The sequence below is a fragment of the Salvelinus fontinalis genome, chromosome 30 (genome assembly GCF_029448725.1).
Source record: "Salvelinus fontinalis isolate EN_2023a chromosome 30, ASM2944872v1, whole genome shotgun sequence".
NCBI lineage: Eukaryota > Metazoa > Chordata > Actinopteri > Salmoniformes > Salmonidae > Salvelinus > Salvelinus fontinalis.
This window is the reverse complement of record NC_074694.1, coordinates 26991109-27006918: the sequence shown is the minus strand read 5'-3', so window position 1 is coordinate 27006918 and position 15810 is coordinate 26991109. Positions and strand designations below refer to the sequence as shown.

The 15810-nt window shown below is 46.5% G+C and overlaps 1 protein-coding gene and 1 non-coding gene across 5 annotated transcripts; one reads left to right on the top strand and one right to left on the bottom strand.

Annotated features, from left to right (window-relative positions):
* The first annotated feature begins 4831 nt into the window (after positions 1 to 4831).
* Positions 4832 to 11209, top strand: LOC129828906 (AP-4 complex accessory subunit Tepsin-like). Of its 4 annotated transcripts, none has more exons than XM_055890204.1 (13): positions 4832 to 5026; positions 5443 to 5569; positions 5960 to 6032; positions 6178 to 6269; positions 6473 to 6566; positions 6700 to 6767; positions 6863 to 6932; positions 8337 to 8681; positions 8773 to 8962; positions 9074 to 9187; positions 9291 to 9369; positions 9486 to 9620; positions 9778 to 11209. In XM_055890204.1, exons 2-13 carry the CDS (start codon positions 5531 to 5533, stop codon positions 10495 to 10497), a joined length of 2019 nt encoding a protein of 672 aa, XP_055746179.1. In that variant the 5' UTR covers positions 4832 to 5026; positions 5443 to 5530; the 3' UTR covers positions 10498 to 11209. The 4 variants fall into 4 exon arrangements, with proteins under 4 accessions (XP_055746179.1, XP_055746178.1, XP_055746180.1 ...); XM_055890203.1 differs by having other exon boundaries at positions 4832 to 5113; XM_055890205.1 differs by having other exon boundaries at positions 4832 to 5569; positions 8337 to 8408; positions 8493 to 8681.
* A 4263-nt stretch (positions 11210 to 15472) lies between these two features.
* Positions 15473 to 15548, bottom strand: trnaa-ugc (transfer RNA alanine (anticodon UGC)). Its single transcript has one exon. It is a non-coding gene; the product is annotated as a tRNA-Ala (tRNA).
* Between the last annotated feature and the right edge of the window lie 262 nt (positions 15549 to 15810).

Sequence of the window (15810 nt, the reverse complement as noted above, 5' to 3'; positions counted from 1 at the left end):
ACACACACACACACACACACACACACTATATTGTAATTACTTCGCCACCATGGCCTATTTATTGCCTTACCTCCCTTATCCTACCTCATTTGCACACAATGTATATAGACTTTAAGTTCTCAACTAGCCTACCTGGTTAAATAAAGGTGAAATAAATAAATTAAAAACACACACACTATCCCTACTAAACGCATCACTGACCAACACCCCTCTCTCGCTCGCTCTCTCTCTTTCATTCTCTCTCTCTCTCTCTGGTGGTCTTCTGTAGCTCAGTTGATAGACCACGGCGCTTGCAACACCAGGATAGTGTGTTTGATTCCTGGGACCACCCATATGTAAAATGTATACACACTTTTGGATAAGCGTCTGCTAAATGGTATATTTTATTATTAAATCATTTTTCTCTCTCTCCCTCTATAGCTGGTGTTATGGGTGGGGTTAGGCATCCTGCTGGTCAGCACCCTTACCACGTTGTCAATCTCAGCCAGTGACTCCACCCCAAAGCAGGCCCCTCCTCCCCCTGCATCGGTCAAGAGTGCCATCTTTGGGGTCCTTCCTGATATTCCTGATTTACGGAACGGTACAGCCCATATATTACTATTATAGCCACAGGCCATGTTCCATCGCCGAGTGAACTTTCCATTCCATTCTATTCTGTTCTTTGTTATTCTATTCTAATCAGTTCCAAATCTGCAATGCTCCAAACTCCAAAGTTCACATTTTGATGTCATTGTTGGAGAGAGAGGTGCAGAAAAGTGAGAGTATAGAGAGCAAGAGCCAAAAGGTGAAAGCAATCTTAAAACAAAGAAATATGGAACCGCGGATAAATGGGGGAATATATTGAGTTTTTGACTGACGGAGAGCTAGACAGACTGACAGACGGGGGTAGAGGATAACCACTTGATAATATCGAAGAGAAGCAGCGTTTGACATTGATGGAGCCAGAATGATGCCCTTCAAACTCCAGTGGTTTCTCATCTTCCCCTTATCCCCCCACTCTCTCCCCCTTTCCTTCTCCCTCTTTCCCCCTCACCTACTCTCTTCCCTCTTTCCTGGGCAGCTGAAATGCCTGCTAGCTCTTTCCTGTAACAGGGGTATCAGATGGAGGTGGTATGGAGGGAGGGGTTGAGAGGTACAGCCAGAGGAAATGAGGGGAGAGATGAGTGAGACAGGAGGGCTGGGGTTAAGGGCTTGAGAGGTTTGGGTAAGAGGAGAAGAGGGGGATCGTAAAAATTAGAAAGAGCTCTACACATAGGAGCAAGGACAGTTCACACAGCCCCATCCTGCCTTCTGTTTTCCTCTTTCTACCTCTATCACTCTCTTCCTATCTTTATCTCTCTCTCACTCCCTCTGACTGATAGTCGCACACTTCCTTCCAAACCTGTTTCCTGTTTGTTGCAGATAAGTGAGGCCAGTGGAACAGTTTCTCTCTCACACTCTCTGTACCCTCTCGTCATTTTCTCTCCATTCTCTCCTGATTCTCTCTTAGACTGTACTGTAGCAGGGATGTCAGCATTAGTGTTGCATCTCTTTTATAGTTTAGATCTCTGCTACCATCTAGTGGATCTCACACTCAGAAACATTAGTATATAGATAAAAATGATGTTCTGCATTCTCTCTCTCTTTTGTCTCTATCTCTCCATTTCTCTCCCCCTCTCCTTCCCAGCAGTAGAGAAGCCAGTGGTAGTGAAACCGCCTGAGGTGAAACCTGTGTTGGTGGAGAGGCCTAATGCCCCTGCTGCAGTAGAGCCAGACCGTCCAGTGGAGGACAGCAGGAGCAGGCTGAGCCCCCCCAGATCAAAACCTGAACACGCAGTAGCAGACATGAAAAAGAAGGAGGAGGAGGTACAACTGGACCGCCCCAAAGCAGATACGGAACCAGGGAGAACCCGTTGGAACCATGGAGAATATTTTAGAACCCTATAGAACCAGGCAGAATCCACTAGACTAGAACATACAAGAAAACCAGTAATCTATAAGTGATAGGTTTTTTCTGTTTTTTTCTGGAAGACCGGAATACTATTTACATCAACACCTGAAGCCATGTGTTATACCTATGTGTGAATTCCCCCTCCTCCCTCCCTTAAGGTGTGGTGGTACCTGAGGTGGAGGCTCATCAGCACGAGCCGCCCATCCACCACGACGAGGTCCAGATAGCAGGAGGACGCTGCACAGCTATTTTCAGGTCTCTCCAGAGATTTTCGATTGGGTTCAAGTCTGGGCTCTGGCTGGGTCACTCAAGGACATTCAGACTTTTCCTGAAGCCACTTCTACATCGTCTTGGCTGTGTGCTCAGGGTCGTTGTCTTGTTGGAATGTGAACCTTCGCCAGTCTGAGGTCCTGAGCGCTCTGGAGCAGGTTTTCATCAAGGATCTCTCTGTACTTCGCTCTGTTCATCTTTCCCTCGATCCTGACTAGCCTCCCAGTCCCTGCCGCTGAAAAACATCCCCACAGCATGATGCTGCCACAACCATGCTTCACCGTAGGGATAGTGCCAGGTTTCCTCCAGACATGACGCTTGGCATTCAGGCCAAAGAGATCAATCTTGGTTTCATAAGACCAGAGAATCTTGTTTCTCATGGTCTGAGAGTCCTTTAGGTGCCCTTTGGCTAACTCCAAGCGAGCTGTCATGTGCCTTTTACTGAGGAGTGGCTTCCGTCTGGCCACTCTACCATAAAGGCCTGATTGGTGGAGTGCTGCAGAGATGGTTGGGTTTCTGGAAGGTTCTCCCATCTCCACAGAGGACCTCTGGAGCTCTGTCAGAGTTACCATCGGGTTCTTGGTCACCTCCCTGACCAAGGCCCTTCTCCCCCGATTGCTCAGTTTGGCCGGGCGGTCAGCTTTAGGAAGAGTCTTGGTGGTTCCAAACTTCTTCCTTTTAAGAATGATGGGAGGCCACTTTGTTCTTGGGGACCTTCGATGCTGCTGGAATTTTTTGGTACCCTTCCCCAGATCTGTGCCTTGACACAATCATGTCTCGGAGCTCTACGGACAATTCCTCCAACCTCATGGCTTGGTTTTTGTCCTGACATGCACTGTCAACTGTGAGACCAACTGCACTGGTCGGAACTGTGGGAAGTTTTTGCTGTCATTATGGGGTATTGTGTATAGATTGATGAGAGGGAAAAAATGGTTAATACATTTTAGAATAAGGCTGTAACGTAACAAAATGTGGAAAAAGTCAAGGGGTCTGAATACTTTGCGAATGCACTGTATCGACAGGTGTAGGCCTTTCCAAATCATGTCCAATCAATTGAATTTACCACAGGCTCATTTTCGAGTCTCATAGAAAATGGTTTGAATACTTATGTAATTAAGGTATTACATGTATTTTTTTTGTATACATTTGCAAACATTTGGGCCTCCCAAGTGGCGCAGGGTCTAAAGCACTGCATCGCAGTGCTAGAGGTGTCACTACAGACCCGGGATAGATCTCAGGCTGTGTCATAATCAGCCGTGATCAGGAGTCCCATAGGGCGGCGCACAATTGGTCCAGCGTCATCCGTATCAGCGGAGGGTTTGGCCGGGGAGGCTTTACTTGGCTCATCGCACTCTAGCGACTCCTTGTGGCAGACCGGGCGCCTGCAGGCTGACCACGGTAGTCAGTTGAATGGTGTTTCCTCCGCGACATTGGTGTGGTTGGCTTACGGTTTAAGCGGGCGAGTGTTAAGAAATGCCCGGGCGAGTGTTAAGAAATGCCCTGTTTGGCGGGTCATGTTTCGGGGGACGCGTGACTCAACCTTCGCATCCCGAGCCTGTTGGGGAGTTGCAGCGATGAGACAAGATCAAAATTGGAGAGAAAAAGGGGGTAAAATACATTACGGGGTATTTTGTGTAGATTGATGAGGGAAAATAAATATTTAATCCATTTTAGAACAAGCCTGTAACGTAACAAAATGTGGAAAATGGGAGGAGCCTGAATACTTTGCGAATGCACTATATGTCCAGCAGAATGCACTATATGTCCAGCAGAGATGTGTTGGGCGGAATGGTCTACTTCACTCCCTTCTTGGCCTGCAAGACAATAAGATGATCAAGTCAATTGAATTTATACATCAAAGACAGACAAAATGTAATACAAAATGATGGAACACCTGTAATATGACACTCACTGCTGTAACAAAGCAAGTCTTGAGTATCAAACTCTTTACCACACAGGTCCTTTCTCAGCTCCTGTCTGCCTGTGGTAGTAGCTGTCACACACTTCCCATAAACTGCAGCCTGAGGACATGATATTCAAAAGTCAGTATTTAGATCAAACTTATGTTGGAGGATGATTGCGCTGGTTAGACTATATACATTATTGGTCAAGGCAGTGTTTCCCCTTGATTGTTTTTCTTGGTGAGGAACAAAGGCCCCCAAAGCATCATCCAGGGCCACAAGACAAATTCCTTGGCGGGCCACCCCGGTTAAACAATGGTAGGGGAAACACTGGGACATCTCATCTTCTCCTGACTGGAGTCCACACGTTTCTTCCAGACTTGATCAATACTTTTTGACGGTGGAAAAACAAGGAAAATATTTGAATAACAATGTAATGCCGTAGAATTAGCACTTGTACAATATTAGCATAGTATCATAGAAATAAAATGCAGTCGTAGAAAAAGATTTACTCAAACCATTGGATTATCCAAACCATGGACAGCGACATGTTTGTTGTTGACTCTGAATCAGGAAATGACACGCAAGTAATCTACGAACGTGATTTGTTAATTTGCAAATTAATCTATGGAGAAAAGGGAATATGATATTTTTTATTCGCCAATAGGTACCCTAACTCAAAAGTATTGAACCAATGGTATCGTATAAATCCTACCCATGGTTGTTTGATTGGCTACCTGTTATTATAGGCCTCGCCTTCCGTGTCTGTGCCAAGGAAGCGATGTGCAGACGCATGTAATTGTGTAATTGTGATAGGAATCACGTTCCCGAGTTCCCTGTAAGGATGAAGAATGAAGGATGTCGCGGTAGCTAGGATCAGAGCTATTCAGCATGTCTCCTATGTGGAGGCAGTGGAAATACTGAAGTGAGTAGAGATGAGATGGTAGTGTGTCCTACAGTCTGCAGTGAATGTCATGCAGGAGAAGGATCTGACGCACTAACAGTGAAAAAGGTGAACTTTGTTGCGTTTATAGCGCAAGTGATACTTTTCACTAGTCTATCTAATATCAAATCTAAGAAGCTAGACATCATTGTGAAGTCAAATATATTTCTGGATCTCCAGGGCTTTACAGCCGAAATGTGTGAAGAGAATGAATGAAGAGGTTCCCCCTCCCAGGTTCCAGAATATGAATATGAATTTAAATCCGACTGGAGTACAGTTTTTTTTTGTTTGAAATTCAGGGTAGTAGCGTGAATTTGGTTAGTGTTTTTGGTAGTTAGTGTGAATTTGTTCATTCAAAACATATTTTGTTTTGGGGGATTTTTTACTACCCTTTACAGTAGGTGGCGGCAATACACTTTGAGTGTAGTCTGCCAATAAACCTCAAAGAAGAAGAGACGTGCCGCGTCTATTCAAGATTGCAAAACCATGGCAACATTCATGGAACGAGTGTCTTTCCTTCAAAAAGTAGGTGCTATTTACAAATATAAACACTTGGAAATAATAGTTTGATGTGTGTGTATATGTCACGTTTTAGGGAAACAGTAAATCGTTTTGTATATCCCATTACGCCCTCTGTTTACTGTACCACCACAGCAGCCTAGCGAACGTTAGCATGATAGCACATTATATGACATCACACTCTGAACAGTTCGTATGTCATCATCAGACGAGACTTCTACCAGACTTGAGCTCTACAGTCCGTTGATATTTTTCTTCCCACACTGTATCACACTGTTTGTGCTATTTGCTATGAAGCCAAAAATGATGACATGGCAGCAATCCTTGCTAAATGGTCTAACGTTATTCTGAGGTTCACCTGTTGGCCAATCCATGCCTGATGATCTCTCCTCTCAGGTTCCCATTCTGATGAAAGCAACAGTAGATGATGAATCGCCTTGTCCTAGCTACCTCTTTGAAGAAATCGGAAGTATCCTTTTAACCCCATCACCTCCCACTGTATGATGATACAGTACTGTGTTCTGATATGAAAGATCATTTAGCAAGATTCACCTCTTTTCAATGTCAACCCAAAGACAGTACAGTTTGCATCCTTTATCCTCCTGGCCGTGTAGAAATCTCCCAGGAGTCCACTGGGTGTGGTCAGTTCCTGTTGGAGTACCTGTTGAAGAGGCTGGAGGTAGAATCCTGCCATGTCAAAATAAAGGTGAGCTCAGCTAGCCAGGTTAGCAGGCTTTCGCCTGCATTAAGAAACCCCAAACACTGAATTTTACCATAGTTTGTTAACTGAGGCTGAAGAGGAATCATGTAGAAGAATGCAGCTAATCTTCACCATAAATAATATAATCTATTAATCTGTTCCTCCTGAGCCTCATCCCTCTTCCCTTTCCATCGTTTCTGTCCTTCCAGGTTCTGAAGATCTTTGTCCATCTCTGTGGCCACGGATCGCCTCACTTTCTGACAGAACTTAGACGGAACTCCACCTTCATCCAGCAGGCCTCAGGTGAGATGATGAACATGACGATGATGATATGACCACTAACACACCTCACTGTCTCCATTTCATCTTTCTATTTACGACAGTAGCATTTCAGAGAGCCATGAGTGTTCTACTGAATCTGTGTTTTTCCCTTCAGTTTACAGTGGTCCCCCTGATCCCATCCATGGCTTTGCTCTGTATCAGAAAGTGAGGGCCACAGCACAGGTGGCCAAGAGAATGAGAGACAATGTCTAAGCCAATCACTATCCCTTTGTGTATCTCACACACACAATGCTAATCCTGTCATTATCTGTCTCCAGGACATAGTCAGGTTACTCTTCTCAGGCACAGCCTCTCCCCAGAGCAGCAAACTAGCCATGCCCAACATGGGTGAGTACATTATATTGTTGTTATTCCATGTTCTGCATGTCTACCTTACATTTACATGTTAGTCATTTAGCAGGTGCTCTTATCCAGCACTACTAACAATTAGTGCATTCATCTTAAGATAGCTAGGTGGGACAACCACGTCTCAGTCATAGTAAGATTTTCCTCAATAAAGTAGCTATCAGTGAGGTCAGAACTAGTAAAGGGGAGAAAAAAAGTGGTGCGAGGCAGGGTGCTGTGGGATTATTTAAGATACTCTTTGAAGAGGTAGGGTTTTAGATTGTTTTGGAAGATGGGCAGGGACTCTGCTGTCCTAGCTTTAGAGGGAAGCTGGTTCCAACATTGGGGTACCAGGACAGAGAAGAGCTTGGACTGGGCTGACCGGGAGCTGCCCTCCTGTAGGGGTGGGAGGGCCAAAAGACTAGAGGTGGCAGAACAGAGTGCTCGGGTTGGGGTGTAGGGTTTGAGCCTGAAGGTAGGGAGGGGCAGTTCCTCTTGCTGTTCCGTAGGTAAGTACCATGGTCTTGTAGTGGATGCGAGCTTTGACTGGAAGCCAGTGGAGTGTGCTGAGGAGCGGGGTGACATGAGAGACCTTGGGAAGGTTCAACACAAGGTGGGTTGCAGTGTTAAGGATAAGTTGCAGGGGTTTGATGGCATAAGCGGAGAACCCAGCCAACAGCGAGTTGCAGTGGTCCAGACAGGAGAGGACAAGTGCCTGGATAAGGACCTGCGGTGCTTCCTGTGTCAGATAGGGTCGTACTCTACGGATGTAGAGCATGAACCTGCAGAACCTGCAGGAGTGAGTCACTGCTTTGCTGTTTGCAGAGAAAGACATGGTGTCCAGGGTTATGCCCAGGTTCTTTGCACTCTGGGAAGGGGACACGTGGAGTTGTCAACTGTTATGGAGAGGTCTTTGAACGGGCAGGCCTTCCCTGGGAGGAAGAGCAGCTCCTTCTTGTTGAGCTTGAGGTGGTGGGCCAACATCCAAGCTGAGATATCTGCCAGGCACGCAGAGAATCGTGCTGCCACCTGTTGTCGTAAGAGGGGAAGGAGAAAAGTAGTTGCGTAGCAATGATAGGAGAGACCATGTGAGGATATGACAGAGCCGAGTGACTTGGTATATAGAGAGAAGAGACGACCTAGAACCGAGCCCTGGGGGACACTAGCTCTGCCCTAATACTGCTACTAATGACAGACCTCTGGCTACTGAATTGATTACAATCAAGTTAACCCAATCCTCCTGACAGAGAGTTTGATGAAGAAAAAGGGAGGGTGGAAGAGAAGAGATGGAGGGAGAGGAAGAGATGGGGGAAAGAGGGAGTGGATCGGAAGAGAGAGTGGAGAAAGGTAGAGAAACAATGGTTGTCTTTGATTGCTGAGGTCTGGGTTCTCTTTCTTTCCTGCCAGGCATCGGGTCGGAGTCTGCCCATGGATCCAGAATGCAGGGGTTTGGATACAGCCCAGGGAAGAAGATAACAAGTAGCCCTTTTGGAATACATTTCAAATGCATCCAGTCAAATCCATGTGCTGTCTGTCTCTTCTATTGCTTTCTATTTCCGGCAGGTGGCGAGACCCTGATGGACAAGATCCATAAGGCTACTGAGTTTGTGGCCAGTGCGGTCCTGCCCCCAACAGAACTACAGGGTATCCGTCTCCATGACAACCACTACCAGGCGGTGGTGGTACCCTCAGGCCCTGTAGAGGTGGCAGTGCCAGCATATGCCTACGCTGTGCCTCCTCACAGACCCAGAGGTTTGTTGGGTTTTTTAAATCGACTGTTATATTGCGGATAGATCATTAGGCTGTTACATATGGCCAGTTCCTTCTCTCTCATCCACCTCAGTTTCCCAGGGGTGCCCAGAGCAGGTGGGAGGGGGCTGGGAGGAGATTAACAGTGGCCATAGCTCCTCCCACAACTCATCTCAGGGGAACGCAGACCACAGCCAGGCCTCAGGGGGTGGGAGCAGCAAGTCGTATGGCACCGGGAGCCAATCGGAAGCCAGTAGGGACAGCTTCGGGGACCAATCAGAACGGTGAGTCAAAAAGAATATTAAATGATATAATACGTCTTCACCGTCAAAATACTAAATGAGTCAACCATTCTGAGTCTCCCTTTTTCTCCCTCATCCATCTTTCTCTGTCAGGGTGGAGGCCATGCAGTTAGGGGACTGTGGCCAGGAGATGGCGCTAATCAGCAGAATAACTGAGGGCTCCAAGGTCTTCCTGTCCAGAAATGAGAGCCAGCACTTCATCAAGGAGTTAGTACTGACCAACATTCAACCCTTATTCCTCTCTACCTTCACCTTGATTTTTGTCCAGTGTCTTTTGGATATGGTTTAATTCCCTCCCCTTTGTCTGCAGGTGTTCCACTCTAAACTGTGAGGTGGTGGTGGAGCTGCTCTCTCGCAGACTGCAGGACCCATCACAGACTGTCCAGATGGTACAGTCAATTGACTGTCGGAATGTGCTGATATTTTTGACCAGATTTTTCTTGAAAAAGAAACACGATTTCAAATATCAAATATGTGACAGTGCCGTTTCCCTCGTACCCCCCAGAGGGCTCTGTGTGCCGTGGCCTGTCTCATGATCTCTGATCTGCTGTCTCTGGAGCAAATCTTCGGGGCGACCCAGAGGAGGCTGGCCCATCTGAGTGAGGAATCCCCAGGGGCTGTAGCCAACAAGGCCACCAAGGTAACACATAATAACAATCTAGTTATTAACTTTTATAACAATAAATCATGTAAAACCATAGGGAGCATGGGAGTTAAAATCTAAGATGATGATGGTTTATGACCACATATTTAGTTTTGTATTGTAAAAACAAAAAAAGAATGGTTTTGCCTTCCAGATCCTTCGTCAATTTGAGGCTCTGATGGGCGTGCCAATCAGTGGTGCCAGACGTGATGCAGCAGCAGCCAGTATTGTTCTTTCATCCTCCTCGGACCAGCCCCCTACTCTCACATGTCCCGTACTTCTACTGCAAACACACCCAGGTGACACCACGGTCCTTAACCATCATAGAAGGAGAGAACCTGAGCTCTTACCTGGGGGGCGAACTCACCCCCCTCCCGTACCTGACCTGGGCTGGCCCCAAAGGGGTACATCTGAGAGGTTACTAAATTACAACCATGATGATGAGGATAGGTCTGCTACTCAGGATGAAGAGTTTGTGGAAAGTCAGACTGGGTTCAGGACTGGTGAGACCCAGCTCACCTCAGATCTTAAAGTTAAAGATCCAGAGCTCCATACAGAGAGGTACCCCATCCGACTCAAGGACCCCAAGATTGAGCAGCCCTGTGGGGGCAGACTCACTTTGTTCAGTGGCATGGAGCTGGTGACCAAAGGGAAGTCTGTGTGCCCATCAGCCCTTACAGAGAGGAATGGAGACATGCAGCCTGAGGCGGAAAAGAGAGACGGGACGGAACGTCTGAGAGTTGAAATGGAGAGCATTAGCCCTACAAACACACCGCTACTCTGCCTCGATGACAACAGTGATACAACGCCCACGTGCAACCTCACGCCCACCAGCAGCCAATCAACCTCAGCCTTTTCTTTCCTTAACCTCTGACCTCGAACGGTAATGCTTAGGATAATGTCACCATAAGTATGTCTGCTCTAAAACAAAGATTATATGGTTTGTCACAGGAGCCAAGTCCACAGTATGTATAATTATGTTTTGCAAAAGTGGAGGTAATTTTCATGAGCTAGTTCAGGTTATTAAGAACAGTTGTTAGAGTAATATGTCTTCTGTTCTTTGCTGGTACTTGGTGCACTTCTTACTACTGTAAATATAAACATTGAAGCCTCCCGGGTGGCGCAGTGGTCTAGGGCTAACTGCGCCACCAGAGTCTCTGGGTTCGCGCCCAGGCTCTGTCGCAGCCGGCCGCGACCGGGAGGTCCGTGGGGCGACGCACAATTGGCATAGCGTCGTCCGGGGTAGGGAGGGTTTGGCCGGTAGGGATATCCTTGTCTCATCGCGCTCCAGCGACTCCTGTGGCGGGCCGGGCGCAGTGCGCGCCAACCAAGGGGGCCAGGTACACGGTGTTTCCTCCAACACATTGGTGCGGCTGGCTTCCGGGTTGGAGGCGCGCTGTGTTAAGAAGCAGTACGGCTGGTTGGGTTGTGCTTCGGAGGACGCATGGCTTTCGACCTTCGTCTCTCCCGAGCCCGTACGGGAGTTGTAGCGATGAGACAAGGTAGTAATTACTAGCGATTGGATACCACGAAAATTGGGGAGAAAATGGGATAAAAAAATAAAATAAAAATATTTAAAAAATATATATATAAACATTGTATGAGTGTTATTTCACAAGTGTGTTTTATTTCTCCTGTTGATTCACATTCAATAGGAATGGGACTGGTTGTAGAGTGAAGTAATATTTGATATGCATATTATATACACTGCTCAAAAAAATAAAGGGAACACTTAAACAACACAATGTAACTCCAAGTCAATCACACTTCTGTGAAATCAAACTGTCCACTTAGGAAGCAACACTGATTGACAAATTGCACATGCTGTTGTGCAAATGGAATAGACAACAGGTGGAAATTATAGGCAATTAGCAAGACACCCCCAATAAAGGAGTGGTTCTGCAGGTGGTGACCACAGACCACTTCTCAGTTCCTATGCTTCCTGGCTGATGTTTTGGTCACTTTTGAATGCTGGCGGTGCTTTCACTCTAGTGGTAGCATGAGACAGAGTCTACAACCCACACAAGTGGCTCAGGTAGTGCAGCTCATCCAGGATGGCACATCAATGCGAGCTGTGGCAAAAAGGTTTGCTGTGTCTGTCAGCGTAGTGTCCAGAGCATGGAGGCGCTACCAGGAGACAGGCCAGTACATCAGGAGACGTGGAGGAGGCCGTAGGAGGGCAACAACCCAGCAGCAGGACCGCTACCTCCGCCTTTGTGCAAGGAGGAGCAGGAGGAGCACTGCCAGAGCCCTGCAAAATGACCTCCAGCAGGCCACAAACGTGCATGTGTAGGCTCAAACGGTCAGAAACAGACTCCATGAGGGTGGTATGAGGGCCCGACGTCCACAGGTGGGGGTTGTGCTTACAGCCCAACACCGTGCAGGACATTTGGCATTTGCCAGAGAACACCAAGATTGGCAAATTCGCCACTGGCGCCCTGTGCTCTTCACAGATGAAAGCAGGTTCACACTGAGCACATGTGACAGACGTGACAGAGTCTGGAGACGCCGTGGAGAACGTTCTGCTGCCTGCAATATCCTTCAGCATGACCGGTTTGGCGGTGGGTCAGTCATGGTTTGGGGGGCCGCACAGCCCTCCATGTGCTCGCCAGAGGTAGCCTGACTGCCATTAGGTACCGAGATGAGATCCTCAGACCCCTTGTGAGACCATATGCTGGTGTGGTTGGCCCTGGGTTCCTCCTAATGCAAGACAATGCTAGACCTCATGTGGCTGGAGTGTGTCAGCAGTTCCTGCAAGAGGAAGGCATTGATGCTATGGACTGGCCCGCCCGTTCCCCAGACCTGAATCCAATTGAGCACATCTGGGACATCATGTCTCGCTCCATCCACCAACACCACGTTACACCACAGACTGTCCAGGAGTTGGCGGATGCTTTAGTCCAGGTCTGGGAGGAGATCCTTCAGGAGACCATCCGCCACCTCATCAGGAGCATGCCCAGGCGTTGTAGGGAGGTCATACAGGCACGTGGAGGCCACACACATTACTGAGCCTCATTTTGACTTGTTTTAAGGACATTACATCAAAGTTGGATCAGCCTGTAGGGTGGTTTTCCACTTTAATTTTGAGTGTGACTCCAAATCCAGACCTCCATGGGTTGATAAATTTGATTTCCATTGATCATTTTTGTGTGATTTTGTTGTCAGCACATTCAACTTTGTAAAGAAAAAAGTATTTAATAAGAATATTTCATTCAGATCTGGGATGTGTTATTTTAGTGTTCCCTTTATTTTTTTGAGCAGTGTATATATATATATACACACCTCACATGTGACTCATCATCTGACTCAGAAACATTTTAATAGGCTAATTACTAACTCCATAAAGATAATGAAAATATACAAGCTAGCAGTTGGCAATAAGTTGACTAGCAGGATTTGGTTTGAGTATTGTCTATATCAAAGGCAGATAATTAATTAACATTGTACAATGAATGGATTCACATACAAGGCATAAAGCTTAAGTTGAAAGCATTACAAGGCATTATTCCAATCATATAGAGTCCAAGGTTAACTTACAAGACAAAGCATGAACAAAAAGTGGCCTAGGTAATGAGAATGGATCTTCCATGGATTGGATACAGGATAAGAGGGAACAGAGGCATTTAATTACATTTATAACATTGAAGGTGAAACTCTTTCAACCCATAACCAACCCCCATTGACTAATCAAACGATACCAAGTTTACAATAACCTGACCAAGGCCCAATCTCCACATAGCGTCACAGCATCTAAAAGCTTGTGTGGGGGATGAGATCAATGTGAATAACAGAATTCCTGAGAGGACCAAAAAAAAACTTAGCATAGAGTAATTTAGAGTTCACCCTGTACAGATATACAGGTTACCACAGAGATCACACGTACATATATAGTGCCTTTGGAAATTATTCAGACACCTTGATTTATTCCACATTTTGGGACTTACAGCCTTATTCCAGGGCTGCAGGTAGCGTAGTGGTTAGAGTGTTGGGCCAGTAACCAAAAGGTTGCTAGATCAAATCCCGAGCTGACAAAAAAATAATAATCTTGTTCTTAACAAGGCAGTTAACCCACTGTTCCCCGGTAGGCCGTCATTGTAAATAAGAATTTGTTCTTAACTAACTTGCCTAGTTAAATAAAGGTTACATTAAAGACATTAAATAATTTCTCAGCAATCTACACCCCATAATGACAAAGTGAAAACAGGTTAAGACATTTTTGCAAATGCATATTAAAAAAAAAACTTATTTTACACAAGTTTTCAGACCCTTTGCTATAAGACTCGAAATTGAGCTCAGGTGCATCCTGTTTCCATTGATAATCCCTGAGCTGTTTCTACAAATTGATTGGAGTCCACCTGTGGTAAATTAAATTGATTGGACATGATTTGGAAAGGAACACACCTTTCTATAAAAGGTCCCACAGTTGACAGTGCATGTCAGAGCAAAAACTAAGCCATGAGGTCGAAGGAATTGTCCGTTGAAGTCCAAGACAAGATAGTGTCGATGCACAGATCTGGAGAAGGGTACCAAAAAATGGCTGCAGCATCGAAGGTCCCCAAGAACACAGTGGCCTCCATTCTTAAATGGAAGAAGTTTGGAACCACCAAGACTCTTCCTAGAGCTGGCCGCCCGTTCAAACTGCAATCGGGGAGGTGACCAGGAACCCGATGGTAACTCTGACAGAGCTCCGGAGTTCCTCTGTGGAGATGGGAGAACCTTCCAGAAACCCAACCATCTCTGTAGCACTCAGTAAAAGGCACCTAAAGGACTCAGAACATGAGAGCAAAGCGTCACGTCTGGAGGAAACCTGGCACCATCCCTACGGTGAAGCATGGTGGTGGCAGTATCATGCTGTGGGGATGTTTTTCAGCTGCAGGGACTAGGAAACTAGTCAGGATTAAGGGAAAAAAGAACAAAGATCCTTGACGAAAACCTGCTCCAGAGCATTCAGGACCTCAGACTGGGGTGAAGGTTCACCTTCCAATAGGACAATGACCCTAAGCACACAGCCAAGACAACACAGGAGTGGCCTTTGGAAAAGTATCTGAATGTCCTTGAGTGGCCCCAGAGCCTGGACTTGAACCTGATCGAACATCTCTGGAGAGACCTGAAAATAGCTGTGCTTCGACGCTCCCCATCCAACCTGATGAAGCTTGAGAGGATCTGCAGACAAGAATGGGAGAAACTCCCCAAATACAGGTGTGCCAAGCTTGTAGCATCATACCCAAGAAGACTCAAGGCTGTAATCGCTGCCAAAGGTGCTTCAACAAAGTACCGAGTAACTCAACCAACTCTATAAGGCCATAAGCGAACAAGAAAATGCTCACCCAGAAACGGCACTCCTAGTGGCTGGGGACTTTAATGCATGCAAACTTAAATCAGTTTTACCAGCAGGTCACATGTGCAACCAGAGGAAAAACTCGAGACCACCTCTACTCCACAAACAGAGATGCATACAAATCTCTCCCCCGCCCTCCATTTGGCAAATCTGACAATAATTATATCCTCCTGATTCCTGCTTACAAGCAAAAACGAAATCAGGAAGTATCAGTGACTCGCTCAGTACAGAAGTGGTCAGATGACGCGGATGCTACGCTACAGGACGGTTTTGCTAGCCCAGACTGGAACATGTTCCGGGATTCATCCAATGGCCACCTCAAGTCATCGGCTTCATCAATAAGTGCATCAACGACGTCGTCCCCACAGTGACTGTACCTATCCCAAATAGAAGCCATGGATTACAGGCAACATACACATCGAGCTACATTTACATTTACATTTAAGTCATTTAGCAGACGCTCTTATCCAGAGCGACTTACAAGTTCATACATTCATACTTTTTTTTGTACTGGCCCCCCGTGGGAATCGAACCCACAACCCTGGCGTTGCAAGCGCCATGCTCTACCAACTGAGCCACACGGGGCCTAGCTAAAGGCTAGAGCTGCCGCTTCCAAGGATCAGGACACTAATCCGGACGCTTATAAGAAATCCCGCTATGCCCTCAGACGAACTGTCAAACAAGCAAAGAGGCAATACAGGATTAAGATTGAATCCTACTACACCGGCTCTGATGCTCGTCGGATGTGGCGGGGTTTAAAAAACTATTACGGACTACAAAGGGAAACCCAGACGTGAGCTGCCCAGTGACGCAAGCCTATCAGACAAGCTAAATGCCTTTTATGCTCAC